The following is a 16,271-nucleotide window of genomic DNA, read 5'->3' as shown; positions in this document are numbered from 1 at the left end:
GGGGTGGGCTGAGGATTGTGGGAAGCAGTGGAGGTGGGGCGAGGTGGGCTGTCCGGCTGGAGGGGGGAGAGGTAGGGCAGGTGAGACGATCTAGTGTTTGTTCGGATAACAAAGCGCAGAGGGGAAAGTGGTAAACACCTTTTTTTTTTCCTGTTTTGTTGGTTTGTTTTTTTCCCCAAAGAAAAAGAGCACCTGAAATCGTAAACAGCAAAATGGAGTCCTGGACACCTTGATGCACAATCGCCTGTGGAGAGACTTGAGCTGAAGTGCGACACGTTGGCGATTTTGTATGCTTCTCCATACAAGAGTCTTCTTTTTAAACTTATTTATTTGGCATAGTGCAAGCACACTTGGGTCCAGCACTGTCTTAAAGCGCTTGGAGAGACGCTTGGAGGGGTGGGCGAGGAGAGGGGAGAATGAAGGCCCCCCAGTGTAGGGTGCTCCCCCCCTCCACGCCCCCCAGTTCTAATTCAGGGTACCCCTGCAGTTTTCCGCCCCGCAGAGACAGGGGATCTTCTCATCCTCGATGGGGAACTTGTAGTCATACGTGATCTCCTCGTTAACATTAATGGGCTGCCGAGAGTATATCACAATCTTCTTCTGCGATTCCACTGTGATCACTTTAGCATAGCAATTAGGCTGCAAAACAAAACACAAACATTCTAAACCACTTGATCTTACTGTTTCTAATCAGGCGTTTTGGATCACAGTTGGCAACTTTGTACCCTTTCGCTAGAAGAAAAGAAAATCAGCATGAAAGCATTTTAGTAGAAACCGCTGTGCTTGCCTCGACACTGAAGATTAATAATGGTGGTCTTTCTCTGTTGAGCTACGAGGTCAAAAGCATTTCTTTCGTAAAAACACTACCATTAGCGGGACTGCTACTCAGAATTTCAAATGCCAAAACTCACATCTACCCTGGGCTAGTTTTGAAGTGAGACATTAGTTGTGATACAGATATGAATATCCTGCTGCAAATTATTTTAGCATATCAGTTCACAGCAGGCATGGCCCAGAGTCAAAAGCACGTTTATAACTCAAAACCTTAGATTCATTTGGTGGTGACAGGAAAGCTAAATTCCCTGCAGGAGGACAACATTTCTCCCAGTTTTTCTCTGTGATACAGTTCAACGCTAGTTGAAGGACTACCTCGTGAAAGCTGAGAAGCTTTGTTTGGAGGCAAATCCCAGGCACAAACCAGGCAAAGCAGTACATGCTGCGTATCTGATGGGCCGGCAGCCTTACACGCGTTGTTAGGCTGTCAGACTGTCCCCAAATGCTTGCCGTTTGCAGGAGCCAAAAATCACAGGCACAGGGGGCGAAGGGCACAGTAAACACCCCCCCCCATGCCATTCTCTCAGCACCAGTCTGCCGGCTGCCAACCCTCCAAGCACCAACTCTGTACAGATGCTGTGAAGCAATGATGGAGCTCCCCTGGGGCTATCGGATTACACGCGGCTGTCCATACAGCTGCCTGGAGAGGCTGGGTGGGGATGGGGTGAGATTAGTCACCAGTGCCTTTTTTCAAAACACTGAACATCATCCAGGGACAAGGCAATCAAGTCTGTGATGATGGAAAACTGAACTAATAAACTTACTGTTTTCGTATTTCATGAAAATTTCATTTCTACTACAGTTTTGCTAATTGGTGATATTCCACTATAAGGTATCATCGCTCCTTTAGAATATCTTGTATCATTCTTGCTTATTTTACATTATTAGACTGCATTTTAAACCTCTGTTGCCACATATAAAAAACTATGGGAGACAGCAAAAATAAATGCTGAGAAGCAGATGACCCAGAGTCTAGTTCTGAGTTATCAATATTATATGCAGCTAACAAGACTACATCCATCTGTGCAAGACTGATCAGATTCAAAACCCTCAATGTCAGTTCACTGCCGATAAAAACATTTCCACAAAAACTCATAATTGCCTTTTTTAACATATTTACAAAGAAATTGATAGCAAAAGCAGTATGGTATAACTCACATTGCAGCTGTGGTTGATGAACCTTGCAAAGTTACCACACTTTGTTGCATCGATGATGGTGTCGTGATCCACTCGGAACATATAGCTGCTCCCGATGCCCTCATCCTCGTATCTCTTCTCCCGCATATCTGCGATGACCTGAAGGACACGGTTGTGCAAAGGCAAACCTCGTCAGTGCCCTGTCGGCTCCGGACAAAAGCCGAACCGACCCAACCTGACCACAAGGCTGCTCCTACCTGTCTGATGTTCTGGCCCACGTACTCGATCACCATTTCATCCGCTGCAATGGGCTCCATGGCAAACAAGCCCCAGTCGTGGATGTGGCTCTTGCAGAATCTGATCTTCTTCTTGCGGAACTGCAAAGAAATAAAGAGCATTTCTTTTCAGGACGTAAAGGAGGCGGCTGGTGGAGCTCTCCTGGTAAAGCTCTCCGAAGCAGCAGCAAAGCAAAGAGTAGGGCCATCAGTGCATGGTGTCCAGAGGAAGAATGGAAACTGAAGGCACGTGAGTGTGAGATACTGCCACCCAACTCTTTCTTACAAGTCTGCCAGAAAGGAGGAGGGGATTGTTGGAGGCGTGATGTAAGAACGGAGAACTCAGTCTCAAAGTTTCTGCGATCACGAGAGCGCGGCCGCGCACAGTCCCAGGACACGCGAGCGCACCTTACAGCAGGGACCCAGCGGCGGCCTACCTTGAGCTGGTTGAACTTGAGCAGGTCGCTGTCGCAGCTGAAGGAGGACAGCAGGCGCCGCTGCTCGGACCTGCGCTCAGACCCAGCCCGCGTGGACGCGTGAGGCTGCGCCGGGATACTCAGTCCCTGGGGAGAAATGCACAACATGAGTTTCCTGAACACAACAATCCACCTTCTGTGCATTCATTTCAACAACGCCAGCAGGCACCCCGTTGTAGGTCCAGTGTTTCTGACAAATAAGAATACTACCTACAGCAAGGAAGGAGTTCTAGAATTCTTTTGTCTATAAACATCATCAAGCACACAAACTCTCACTTTTTCTTTACCATCTTATTGTCTTTTGCACTTATTTACATTTTGCTAAATTTGATAGAAGAAAAATGTGAACAAATAAACTGTTACCAGTCAAGACTTTGGTTTTTCATAGCTGTTACATTGTATCAAAACAGCAGAAGGGAGGAGCTGGGATTTATCATTAGCACTTTTGAGGTTTAGAATTTGCAGGGTTTACAAAAAAAAAGTTCCTGGTTTCTTTTTTAAAAATTACGAGAAGCCAGCCCCATCTTACAAAGGCTGTCTTTGCACTCAGGTTGCATAACCCAAACTATACCATGGGACTCAAGCCCGAACTGTCCATCCTGATAGCTCTTGCACAGTAAGAACACTCTGCGCAAGACACAGCTCCTCACAGCACCAACCAGCCCTTACCTGAGTGTCCACTGGAGGCTCGTCCGTGACTGGGTGACTGCTGTTGAGGTATTTGACTTTGTCCTTCTTGTCAATTTTGTAATAGCCTTCGCTGCGGGCACAGCCGGTCACATGCTCCCGCATCCCATCATCCCGCTTCTTCTTCTTGACATCTGGGACGCAGGTTGGTACAAGGGAATTAAGGCAAAAACCACACCTCAGAGAACCATGGGTAAAAGGAAAACCGTTCAGAAAAGATTAGGCACAGCAACAATATGACCAGATTATTGACATTCTGAATCAGAACATCACCTAAGAAAGTTACACAAATTCTATGTGTAGCGCGAAAAGGATTACCGTTGTACATCTAACAAGGATGCTTTTTGCCGCAGCTTCACTGCAATAGCTCAGAAAACCTGGGGTACAGCCTGTTCACCTTTGCCCATTGCGGGCCTCAGAGGCAAAGGATATGAGGGTGATAAACCCAGAGAGTGTCGTTGAGCCAGTCCATGCCGTTGTCCTGCTGCAGCATTTTGTCGTAGGTGATCTGCAGGTGCCGGATGTCCTCCTCGTCGATGCCCTCGTTCCAGATGTTGTAGAGTATGGTCATCTCCTCAAACTCCGACCGAGGGTAGAAGGTGGGCCGGAGTGGGGAGGCAACGGGGGAGTGCATGGCCAGCAGCAGTTCCTCCTGTTTGCGCCTGTGCCGCCGGGGCTTCAGCACCTGCTCCTCCTGCTGCTCCAGAACGTCTTCCAGCAGCTTGTTTTCCAGCTCCTTAAGCGGCATCTTGTCCTGTGGTGCCACCTCTGTCTCTTCCCATTCTTCCCTGAAGTCCAAGGACACCGCAGAGGGATCCCTTACACCAGCAGCAGCAATAGCAGCAGCAGCAGCGGAAGCTGCAACAGCATCCATTTCTCTCTCAAACAAATCCGTGACTGGCAAATCACGCGGCAGGGGAGGCAAGACTTCGGCAGCCACTTTGGGCTCTTGGTCCTCAAGGGACTGAGACACTGCTGGAGATGTCTTTTTCGTCTTAGGTCGTCCTGGCTTCCTCTTGGGTGGGGTGGCATCAGGAGGCAAAGTAAGATCCTCAGGTCTGCCAACGGGCTGCTCGTTTGGCACAATGGCTGTATTTAAGGGAGGTGTTGCCAAAGGAGGGCAAGCACCTGGCGAAGGCAGTTCAAAATCTTTAAGTGAGCCTGCAGGTAGGGGGCAGGGGAAGGCAGCAGGAGGGATCATGCTGTTCAGGGGCGAAGCAATAGTCGGCTCCTTGAACAGTAACCTGTCCTCCAAGCTGTCAGAAGAGGATTTCCCATGAAGCCCAGGTTGTGCTACAGATGCAGCAATGGAAGGTTCAGGGAAAGTAGGGGTGAAAGTGAAATCCCTACCAGGAGTCCTTGGTATCCCACCGCTGGCACCAGGGGACTGGGAGGGGTAGGAGAAAGGGCTGCCAGGGATGTGCGGCGAACTCAGTGTCAGGCTATTCCCGGTCAGAGGTGCATCGCTACCTGGTGTGTTTGGCACTGTATCTGTGCTCTGTGATTTTCCTAAACACTTGGCTGCCTTGCTCACAAAGTCCCTCCCGGGTGTCCTTGGTAATTCCTCCTCCATGGGCAGCTTGGGTGCAATTGGGAGCTCAGGCAAAGGCCCTGGGGGTAACAAGGGGGCCTGAGTTTCGATCTCAACAGTAGGAGGTGGACCTGAGCATAAAAGAGGAAGCTTGGTGACAGGCACCTCCACGTCCAACAGCGCTGCTGCCTCGCGGCCAGGGGTCCGAGGAAGACCCTCCTCATCCTCTACTGTGGGTGAGGAGAATTTGCTCTTGAGCCGTACATCCAGGTCGCTGTCAGCCAGAGAACCCGTAGGTGTGGGGGGTCGGAGGTTCCCGAAATCCTCAAGGGGTTCGGTCTTCAACACTTCTGGAACCTCTGTCTCCACTTCAATGTCAGGCTCTTCTGCTGTTAAACAGATCAGAATGTCAACACCACCAAGACAGAGGTCATTTTAAAATTAATCTTAATGCCATTCCATTTCCAGTTAAATACTGTCAAGCAGCAGTTAAATTATAAACCACACTCCCCCATTTCTACACCGTCGCCTTTGAAGTTACTTACGTTCAATTACATTTAAAATCTGACATATAAGGAGAAAATGTAATGCAAATGACAATTTACTGATACAAAGTTCAAACTGGTTTGTGCCCACAGCACCCGCACTGGTGAAAAGTGATTTGCCATACCTGGCACTCCTTTGGGTGAGGGTGGCCTGAGATCAGGCTCCGATTCAGTTAGAGGTTCGTCTGCTGTAAATTCCTCATGGCCTGCTGCTCTCAAATCCTCCGCCTCCAGGGAAACTCTGTCCTGGAGCTCGTCCCTGAGCCCCACCTCCTCCAGGCTCTTCCTCGCCTCCCCCAGCAGACACTGATCCACGGCCTCTGAGAGGGGAGGAGCCAGGGGAGGTGTCGGAGGTTTAAGTCCCGCCAGCTCCTCTGCCTCCGTCTCTTCCTCCTCCTCCTCCTCATCAGAGGAGGACACCTGAGTCTGTTCCTGGTCTTCCACTTCCTCTTCCTCCTCAGAGCTGGTCTCATACTCTGAGGAGTCTTCACTTTCCTCTGATGATGAGGATGATGATGAGGATGAAGATGATTCAGCTTTCGAGGAGGCTGTGCTGAAAACGTCTGGGAAGAAACCAAAAAGAAAATGAAATTCCTTTAATTCACCACTCAGAAAGGGGTCCTAGCATTTAGTTACATCTATGATAAAAAATCTCTTGCCTTCATCCGAGAAGTCAGACTCTTCCTTCTCACTAGTGTCAGATTCAATTTCATCTTCCTCCTCCTCTTCCTCCACCTCTTCCAACTCCTCGACATCCTGAAAAGACCACAACAAATCAGCTTTTCCTGCACTGACACTTCGCCTCATTCAGGAGCCATATCGATATAACCAATGGAATGGGGAAATAAGAGCTTGGCTCAAAAGAGGCAAATTTCAAATGGCAGCACACAGAATTACATAAACAGTATTAGTCTGCATAAAATTGTTAGTGTGCAATAAAAAAGTTCCCAATGCAAATACCATAGCATTTAAAAAAGGCTGTTAAATGGGTTACTATTGAATTGAAAGTCAAAGCTTAAAAAAAAAAAATCAAATCACGAGCTGGACGAAAACGATCTTGGTACTACCTTGTCAGAAGAGAGCTTCTCAGAAGGTTCCGTTTCATCCTGCTCCTCTTTGTCTGAAGAGGACTCCTCTTCCTCCTTCCCAGATGTCTCCTCCTCCTCTTCCCCTTCGCTGTCTAACTCCAGAGGCCTGGAGTGGCGCCGTTTCACTTGCCCGACATCTCCATCCTTCTTGGACACATCTGAAGGCAGGTCCTCTGACTCTGAATAAATGTCACACGCAGACATCAGCAAGAGGTTGCAGAAAACATGGGAACACACATGCTGCTGTAAAAATGTTCCTTGCTTAAGGGTGGGTGCACAACATTTATTCCAGTTTTGGAATCGCTTATTGTTTGCATCGTTAATAACCAAAAAATAGGGGTGTGCCAATATTTGTAGCTTCGTGGCTACAATCCCCGTGCTGTTTGTGAAGAATGAGGGCCTGTGAATTAACCATTTCACATTCTGCAAGTTCCACAGTGGCCTAAAGTAGTGTGGAATGCCAAATAGAGGAAAGACATGTCTCTCCATGCTTGAAGGCTCCTGGCTCATTTCCCCAAGAGTCTCTGATACACTGGAGAACAAGAGAACCTGGCTGATTAATGCGCACCCTCACCTAGGGGTGCTCAATCACAGCCACCTGGGGGAAAGCCCAGTCACTCGGCTCAATAATAGGCTTTATCATGACCAATTTATCAAGGCAATTCAGTGTTTTCCAGTCCTCTTCTAGACAGTTCAAAGTGGAATCAGTGATGTATAAAGACTAAATACCAACAGCACAGTGATACAATGCTTTCTATTACAAACGTTTTTCTAACTTTACTACTCTCCTTGAATACAAATGTAATTAACCTGTTGTGTAAAGACATTAAAATAAATTTGATCTTAGAAGAAGGAAACAATTTAATAAGACAGTAAACCTTCCACAGAGCAGTGACAGGAAGTCACGAGAGAGATTTCCTTGCTGTCGACACTGATGCTGCTGGCATTGTGACAATGGGAACTGAAACCTTTCAAGAAAACTTCACTTGAGCTTCTTTTTGACTGTTTTGGCATTGAGTGATCTCAGTGTACATACAGACCATGTCGCAACCTTGTGACGAAAACCCCTCGACTGGCTTCAGTCATACACCGACAACTTCACTGGGTTTTCAAGCTTCGAAAGATTTTAAATTCCACTTGTCTTGTATAAACCTAATGGACTATATAATTAAAGGCGATTTCTGTGACTCACTAGATCTTGAGCAACACTAAAGGAAGCCTTGCACTACTAAACAGTGCAGGTGTGATGAACAAAGGAATTTACTTTATTAGGAAAAAAAATTCTTATAAAGTACAGGTGTTAAAAAGGTTACCCTTATACATACGTCAGTGCTTTGTTTTGAAATGTTAATGTTCATGTCTAACAGGGAAAGCTCTCAAGCACAGCTGGACAATATAGGCTCTTTGACCTGCTCCCTCACCTTCATCCTCCAGCTCGTCGTCCACAGGTGTGGAGGGGCGCACTCTTTTGGGGTCTCCGGAGGAGGCGGGGTCAGGCGGCTCTTTCCTCTTCACCTGCACAGCAAGCGCACACAGCGGTCAGACGGCAGGAAACACTCGACGCAGACAACACACAACCGCAGCAAGGCGGCGATGATTTCAAACCATTCTGCTCTGCGAGAGGATATCTCACGATATAACCTTTATTCTGCTGCCTTTGGAAGGCTTCAAAGGTTAGTTTTAACTACAGCACAGTGGCAAGACGTAAGACACCGGGTGGAGTGAATACATCACACCAGACATGGTACCTGCAGGGCCGCACTACCCTACAGGCAGAGTAGGCACTGTGCCTAGGGTAGGGCCTACGGACCATCTGACCAGGTGTTTTATTGATATGATAAAAAACAGTAAAAAAGATCCCTTCTTGAATAAATATATATAGCAAGAATAGGCTATCTGAAAAAAATATTCATGATAATTGTGATCACCCATCTCCTCAAAGAAATCACCCATAAATATGCCTCCACCAAAGGGCCTATGAAACAGAAGTGCCCAGGGTCTACAAGAACCTTAATCTAGCCCAGGGTATACATCTACAGATTGTAAAGACGTTGAATAACGGAAATCAACACTGAGGCCTAAAAAACACACTCCATGGCTGTGCTGTGAGCTGTTCCATCAGCAGCAGGCCTGCTGGCTGCGGCATAGTGCCCGTGTGTGCCTTACCTTGAAGGAAGGCAGTCGGATGGCGCCACGTAGCCCGATTCCCAGCCCAATGCCCTCATAGCCGAGCCCCTCGCCCTTGTTCCAGTTTTCCAGGAGGCTGGACGTGATGGGCTCTTTGGGCTTGGGCTTTTCCTTCTCCTCCTCCTTCCCGTCGGCCGACTTGACCGGGGTGAGCGAGGCCTGCGAGCGGGGATAGACAGGTTAGTTCACACAGGTGGGCGCACGGCACAGCCCCCAGCAATTACAGCGCAATCACCCCCCCCCCGCACAGCAGACAGCGCATAAATACTGGTAAACCTACAGGTGAGCAATTCTATAATTTATTATACATAAATATAATATTATACATAACAGAATTTCTAGACTTCAGTTGTCCACTATGGGTCGAAGATTTCACGAAGACTTTCCTAAAAACTCCTGCTTTTAAAATAAATATTTTTATGCGTGGGGTGGTGGTTTAAGTCACAATTCAATAAAATGTAGGATTGTAAAATGCCCTCAAGATTAATGTTCTATTTGCCTGCAGTACTTTCCTTCTGCTGCAGTTAAAGGATATTTTTTCCCTTAACGTTTATTTTGTAGTAAAGCAAAAGATAAGGATAAGATAAGAATCCAGGCCCTAACTTCATTCATGTGGAGCTATTTGTGAATGTACTTTGCTTTCCAGTGTATACAGTGCACACAAAGCAATTTCAGCATTTCTTTCTTAGTGAAAACACTACACGTTTTTTTACAGCTGATCAGTAACTGTTTTAAATGAGCGTCACCTTGGATAAAAACCATAAGCAAAATAAATTAATAATGGCTAAAACAAGAATGCTGACCCACCAGGTTTCACACACACAAGCTCCAGGAAAAGACAAAATTATAAAAATACATCATCAGCCATCTCTGAACTGATAAGACGATTGATCGTGGAAGGCGATCCTTCTGGACAGCAAGGCAAGCCAGAACAGATAAGCTTTATATCATAAGCAGATGGCATAAACCTAAAATGTGTTTCCTTTGATGTCAGGAGCTATGAAAATATACTCCATTAGCAAACTACAGATTCACAAGGTGTTCCATAACCACTAAAGAGTCTGCATTCTTTTCAATGCAGCGCACAAAAATCGTAAATGAGGATCTAAACACTAACCTGACTCCACAGACATCATGCATGTTATTATTAAATAGCTTTTGAAAGTCATCACGGTTTGAGGTTATTTTCTTTTAATACATTATGGAGATAACAAGTCTAGATAGTAATAGACTGCAACATGCAAGAAAAAGACCTGCACCTACACTGCTCTTGATGTCCAAATCCATCAGCTTCACAAACTAGCAGAAAAGGTTGAAATAAACAGGCAGTGTCAGAATGGCTGTTAAAAATGGGCTCATATGTTTTCTCTTTTTGACTGAAAACCGAAAACAACCAATTATGTTTAAATATGTCATAATGTCAAAACATTCTGATGTATCCTAGCGACCTCAGCAAATTTCTGTCTACTCAGGAGCTAAGAAGCCCTACTTCACATTCACATTCAGAACAACTTGGAAATGTCATGTGAATTCATGCCATAACAATTATCTTTTGTTTCGAAAGGAAAATGTAAGTTTGAGAATACACTTTATAAAATTACATGATCTGATCAACAAACCCAACTGTAAATGCTTTAAATTTCACAAATGTACCTATTTCATCTTATACAAACCTGAGAATCTACTGAAGTCTTGAGTGACTTCAATCAATGCTTATCAAGACACATTCAAGTTTTATTTAAATATTCATGAAGGTGAACTCCTGTTAAATTTGCTATTGGATAACCTGGTTTCTGAACCAATTAAACCAACATGGAGTAAGATTTATCCTGACCAGAATTATAACAAATTGCACCAATAAAAACGATCACACAAAGAAATTCAATGTTTTCCGGTTGCCTTGTAGGTAGGTCTATGTGGAATTAGTTATAGATGTAAAAACTGAATACCAACAGCACAGCAATACAATGCCTTCTGTTATAAGCCGTTTTCAATACTTACAGCACCTGCTGAACACAAATGTAATTAACCTACTTTGGAATGACATTAAAATAAATGATGAAACACTGGAACTGAGAAACTCTGAACAAGCCGAGAACAGCTTGAAAGCAGGCAGGCACACGATCTTAATTTCTGTCATAAAAAGTATTCAATATTTACGGCTACCGCTGAATACCAATGTAATTAACCTATTTTGGAAAGACATTAAAAATGTTATCTTACAAGGATGAAACAAGTCAATAAGATAGAGAACGTTCCATAGTGCAGTCTCAGAAAGTCAAGGGCAGATTCCCTTGATGTCAACATCACTAATCTCTGCTAAGTGGTGGGTTGAAATAATTGCTAAATCACATTATTCCCCTTTCAGGGTGAATGGCTTCCAGGACTCATCAGTATCGCCTGTGTTATTCAATGTCTTTATTCACAGCAATTTGTGGACTAACACCTCATGCAATTTAAACAAATACAGCATTCAAAAACATAAAACCAAAATACTGCAGTCAACAGGTTTTCCTCCAATCAACACACATAGTGCTGCAGGGAAACTAACAAGAAATAGCTTTCTTCCTTATTTTTTTAGCATCTCTTGAAAGCCTCACCATGCTCAGCAGATGACAATGCCAAAGATGAACTCCTCACTAGAGCTGCAGGAGCAACATATTGAGGCAGTGCAGCTCTGTTTAAAATCAGGCAGGCTGTTGTAATACACAATTAAAACAGCTTTGGCTATTTGTTCTGAAAACAGATGTAGATTTCCAACATGGGTAATGTCAGCACCAAAATCATTTCAGTATCTGTTTTTATAACAAAATGCAATAATACAATGGAAAGGAATATTTGGACAAAAAGGGAAATACATTCCAAGCAGTTTTCAACAGTGAGTGAAGAAATTCTATTCTCCTGTGGTTACCTGAACAATCAGAAGCTTACTTAACCTTAAATCCTCCCTATCAGTCCAGGCCTCAGTGCTACCTGCATCTCTTACAGTGACCTTTGACAAAGGCCAGTCTGCAGTGAAAATACTGGAGACTTTCAGGGGTTTTTGATCCAGTGCAAAATCTTTTCCACCTATTCCAATATCAAATTAACCACAACTGCTTTTTCAACAGTATGTGTAACTGAAAAAGCAAAAATTGCTGTAAGCACAGGCATAGTTCTCTTTTCAACATCCGCTTTTCACACTTCAAATAACTTCCAGAAAAATGGCAGAACATTCTCCTGTGGATCAAAAGGGCTCTGACACTCTCTGCGTCTACAGCCAGACCTTGAGAGATGAGATGTTACTATTCTCCTAACTGCTCTTCCACCACCCTACCCTTGCCTTTACCTTCACCATCACCAGCAACACCAGTTCCACACGTGATGCTCCTCAGACGCTACCTGAAGTTTAAACAGAAAACGGGAGCAAGCAATGCTTTTGGCCAGAAAACCCACCTTGGCTGACCGCTCCTTCTTCTCCCACCACTCATCAAAGGCCCTGAAGGCCACCACCTCCACCATCTTGCGGTTAAGGTCCCGCTTCATGATGGACTTCAGCTCCTTGACGATGACCATCAGCACGCCGTCCACTGTGGCCTTGTGGGGGTCCTCCTTTTTGGGCTCGTACCCAGGAGGGGGCACCGAGGGGTTGAATTTAGGCAGCGGAGGCCAGGGGTACCCATGGGTCACGTTGGCAGCCGGCCCGCCGCCTATGGTAAAGGGGCGATAGGGGTTCCCAAACTGCATCCCACCCCCTCCTCCGCCGCCCATGAAAGGAGGGTAGGGGTACGCCCGCTGGCCCTGCATCATCCGGCTCAGCATCTGGGTCTGCATTTGGAAGGACATCTGCATGCTGCCCCACTGGGGCAGGCAGGTCATCAGGTCCATGGGCATCATGGGGATCATGTTCGGGGGGTAGTGGTGCAGGGTGTGGAGCATGGGGTGGGGTGGGACGCCTGGGGGCCCAGGCAGCGGGGGGTGGGGGCCCGGGACAGCAGGATGTGCAGGGGGTGGGGGCAGGTGTGGGGGCGGCAGTGGGAAGCCAGGCTGCGGAGGGGGGAGGGGCGGGAACCCAGGGGGAGGGATGGGAATGGCCTGTGGCATGACGGAGGAGGAGACCGAAGAGTTGACCACGACGCACTCAGAGCTGGTGATGGGCGTGCCGGGCATCTCGTCGTCGGAGATCTCCATGTCCTCACCAGAGGAGTGGTTGCCCTGCGAGAAGAAGACAGGAAATCATCTCGTCATGTCTTATTCCCTTTCGAATCGGCTGCCTCATTCTGGATCGTACAGAGAATATTGCACTCATGAAACAGAATTAACAAAAATCAGATCTTCTTTTACATCAGACACCCTCTCCCTTAATGGTGTCATCTTTCTAAGACTTGATGAAGCTTCAAACACTCACTACTTAAATACGTTAAAAACTATAAAAGCAAATTCAGTCAAAAAGCAAAAAGCTTGTTAGTTTTAAGGTTTTGCTCGTTAACCAAAAAGCATATAGACTTTACGCCTCAGCAATATACACTTTATTAAGACAGATGCTAATGAATAAATGAACACTTTTGACAGCAAGAAAATGAAAGCAAGAAAACTGAAAGAGGGCTCATATAATCAACAGCACAGTAAGATTGGTTCCAAGGTGATTATTTGAAGTCGGTACTATTTTCAGCATGACAGATGCTTCCCAATCCACTGCACTCACTGACCTTCATCAACACCTGGGGCTCATTTATGATTCCATTATGCCAAAGTCCTCATCGTTTTAATTAGCTGACCCCAGCCGCCCCGCCCCACTATGCTATCTGACACGCCACGTTGTCCTGGCCCTTGCAAGAGAAGCTAAAGATGTAGATGAATCAACAATGCATTTAATACTTCTGAGAAGGAAGGGCAGTCAGACAAATCAAATGGATGTTATCAAGCTTTTCATCAAATAAAGAGTACCTGCAGGTATTCCTGTTGAGTTTTCTTCATTGGTTTACCACTACAATCTCATTTTGCTTTCCAACAAGTAGTAAACTAGTGTCTTAGATCTTGCTGCTTTCCAGGAGGTCCTCTGCAAGGCTATTACTCATGATTAATCAAGCATAAATGACAACAGTGAATAATTCACTTGAGACAAAAGATCAGGGTGTAAACAGCTTCAGGAGACACATAACGGCAGGAAACACTTTCACATCTGACCAGTTGAGATGAGGACGCAGTAACCTTGCCACCTCAGCTTGAATCACACTGTGAGGCTGGAAGTCTGCTGTCGTATCCCACATTACGGGACACATTACTCTCAGATTGAACCCGTAAATGCCCTGGAGGATAACTGAGCACACTATAAATCATCACTGCACACGAGAATCTGTTGAATGTGCTTGAGACCAGCGCACAAAGTGAAGACAGGATGGGGCACCAATTTTATGCATGTGGATATACAGTGGTCAATATTAGCAGAAAATATATCTGCCAGGCAAAAATTAACCTGAAGGGACAGAAATCAAAAGGCTATTTGCTGACACACTTCCTGATAGTCTTCAATGAAGAGGAAAGAAGTCCAAGAGATTCTTAGATATGCTCAAGCCTTTTACAGATGTACCACTGTGTGTGATCAGATAAGAATGGATAAGAACAAGAGTTTCAGCTCTGCAATATAAAGTAGTGGTAACTGAGAAGAAGGACTATAAAATGTGGTTCCTTGTCAAATGGACAGTTTGATCTTGGTTGTAAAGCTCCTTGAGAAAGACTACACAACTGAATAATTTTGATTGAAGGGGACGGCAACTAATGCCTAGAGGAAAAATACAGGTTGAAACAATGGTACTTGGAGAAATTCAGAATGAAAGCATTAGACTTCACACTAAGTAAACATGCAAGCAATGAGCCACAAAGGTGATTGCCTCCCTAGAATAAATACTGAAAAACCTAACCTGCCTCACCAGTGTTTTCTTTTATAGTGCACCACTCTTGGAACAGAGAGAAACAGGAAGTAAAAGCACTTTATTTTCCACTAGTTTCTCAACCTCTAAACCAGCTCAGCTCCTATTTCCTGTTTCCAGACAGGGAAATGCATAGAATTTATTACATTGCCAAACAGTTCTGTTGTGCAATGATGAGCTCTAAGGAATGACTTGAGCAGTGTTTTTAACAGACTCAACTTGCAGTCTGCTAAACTCATCTAAACTCATCAGATGCCAATATGAATGAATAGGAAATGTTCTCTGAAAAGCTGAAAGTTGACTCCATACTTAAGGTGTTATGACCCTGTGTTTAAAACGAATGATTTAAATATAATTTACATTATTCCTCTGCATAACATTCCTTCCTATTAAGAAAGGCCTATCATGCCATTAATTATACTTTTATTACCTCGTTAGAGGAAGAAATGCAAAGCAAGCCATACATCTAAAGGGCCTTCTTACCTGCACTATTTTTTTGGCAATGCAAAATAGAAAGCTAAGTCAATTATTTCGCATAGTCCTTTTTCGATTCTGTGGTGAATGATGGGAGAATAAAGAAGGCTGTGTTTTGTCACTTGGGATGTACTGAACAAAAAAAAAACAAAGTAACAAAGTCCCTGGAAAGCATCCAAATTTGTTTGAAACAGTTAGTAACCACATCCCACACATCCCCCAGAGCAGGCAGTGACCAGGGTGGTTTTCTCGGTCTTTATCGGTCTGGAAAGGATCTTGTTTGCTTGGATTTAACACCTCATTTACATTACCCATGTGCTGTCTGCTTTCTTCAAATGCTATACGCAACTCTACCATCACGGAACAAAAAAAAACACTCAGTGTCTGCTACCCAAGAGGTTATCCTGTCTAAATGAATCCCAGGAGACTAGGAACCAGCAGACTCTTTTATGTAGGTGTGTTCATATACAGCTACAATCATGTCATTCGAGGACTACAAGGACTTCATTCTTTTTCCTAAAGAATCTCCACCATATGCTAAGAACTATTCACAGATATAGAGAAAAAAATGCACGTCATTTTGCTGTAGCCCTCCATACCACACTGGCATCCTGGTTTATCCTATTCCCAGAGTAGCAGTAATCTGAGTGCAACACTTCAATAGCCATTTGGAGAAAGTCTTGATTTTTGGTGGTACACTTTGATGCCCTAACAATCTACAACCAATACCATCACTGTGACATCCAGCTCCTTAGCGGAGTCCTGATGAATACCAGCGAGAGGGGGGACAAAATCAATTGATACCAGGAATACTGCAGTCTACCTGCAGCTTTGTGATTATATACATCAATGAGTAGGAACTATAGTAGTAAGCCAAGCCTGTGTGTGGAGTTTGCCAAGCAATCACTACCTCAAAAAATCTAAAAAGAAAATATTATACATAAAATATACAAGACTACAAAACTTCCCAGTGCCTGAATGAAAAGCTAAGATGACCAAACCAAAGCCATTAATGGAAAAGAAAAGATCAGACAAGCCAAGAATGAATATTTAATCTTGAAATGATTAGAAAGTGTGAACTTTCTTTAGAAAGTGTTTTGTCAGCTTTAATTTTACTGACTCATTTCT

The 16,271-nt window shown here is 44.8% G+C and overlaps 1 protein-coding gene across 1 annotated transcript in view; it reads right to left on the bottom strand.

Annotated features, from left to right (window-relative positions):
• Window positions 1-162: 162 nt before the first annotated feature.
• The window catches only part of setd1ba (SET domain containing 1B, histone lysine methyltransferase a), a 30,885-nt gene continuing 14,776 nt past the window's right edge, over window positions 163-16,271 (bottom strand). Inside the window, exons 7-18 of the mRNA XM_088935847.1 lie at window positions 12,196-12,954; window positions 8,740-8,919; window positions 7,995-8,088; window positions 6,553-6,752; window positions 6,145-6,241; window positions 5,611-6,048; window positions 3,842-5,329; window positions 3,392-3,558; window positions 2,684-2,809; window positions 2,229-2,348; window positions 1,993-2,130; window positions 163-639 (exon numbers count right to left, since the gene is read on the bottom strand). Of these exons, the coding sequence (XP_088791973.1) occupies window positions 466-639; window positions 1,993-2,130; window positions 2,229-2,348; window positions 2,684-2,809; window positions 3,392-3,558; window positions 3,842-5,329; window positions 5,611-6,048; window positions 6,145-6,241; window positions 6,553-6,752; window positions 7,995-8,088; window positions 8,740-8,919; window positions 12,196-12,954 (3,981 nt within the window). The 3' untranslated portion in view covers window positions 163-465. The remainder of the gene's footprint in view (window positions 640-1,992; window positions 2,131-2,228; window positions 2,349-2,683; window positions 2,810-3,391; window positions 3,559-3,841; window positions 5,330-5,610; window positions 6,049-6,144; window positions 6,242-6,552; window positions 6,753-7,994; window positions 8,089-8,739; window positions 8,920-12,195; window positions 12,955-16,271) is intronic.

The sequence above is a fragment of the Atractosteus spatula genome, chromosome 17 (genome assembly GCF_055471065.1).
Source record: "Atractosteus spatula isolate fAtrSpa1 chromosome 17, fAtrSpa1.hap1, whole genome shotgun sequence".
In the NCBI taxonomy this organism is placed as follows: Eukaryota; Metazoa; Chordata; class Actinopteri; order Semionotiformes; family Lepisosteidae; genus Atractosteus; species Atractosteus spatula.
This window is presented reverse-complemented; position numbering and strand designations above follow the sequence as displayed.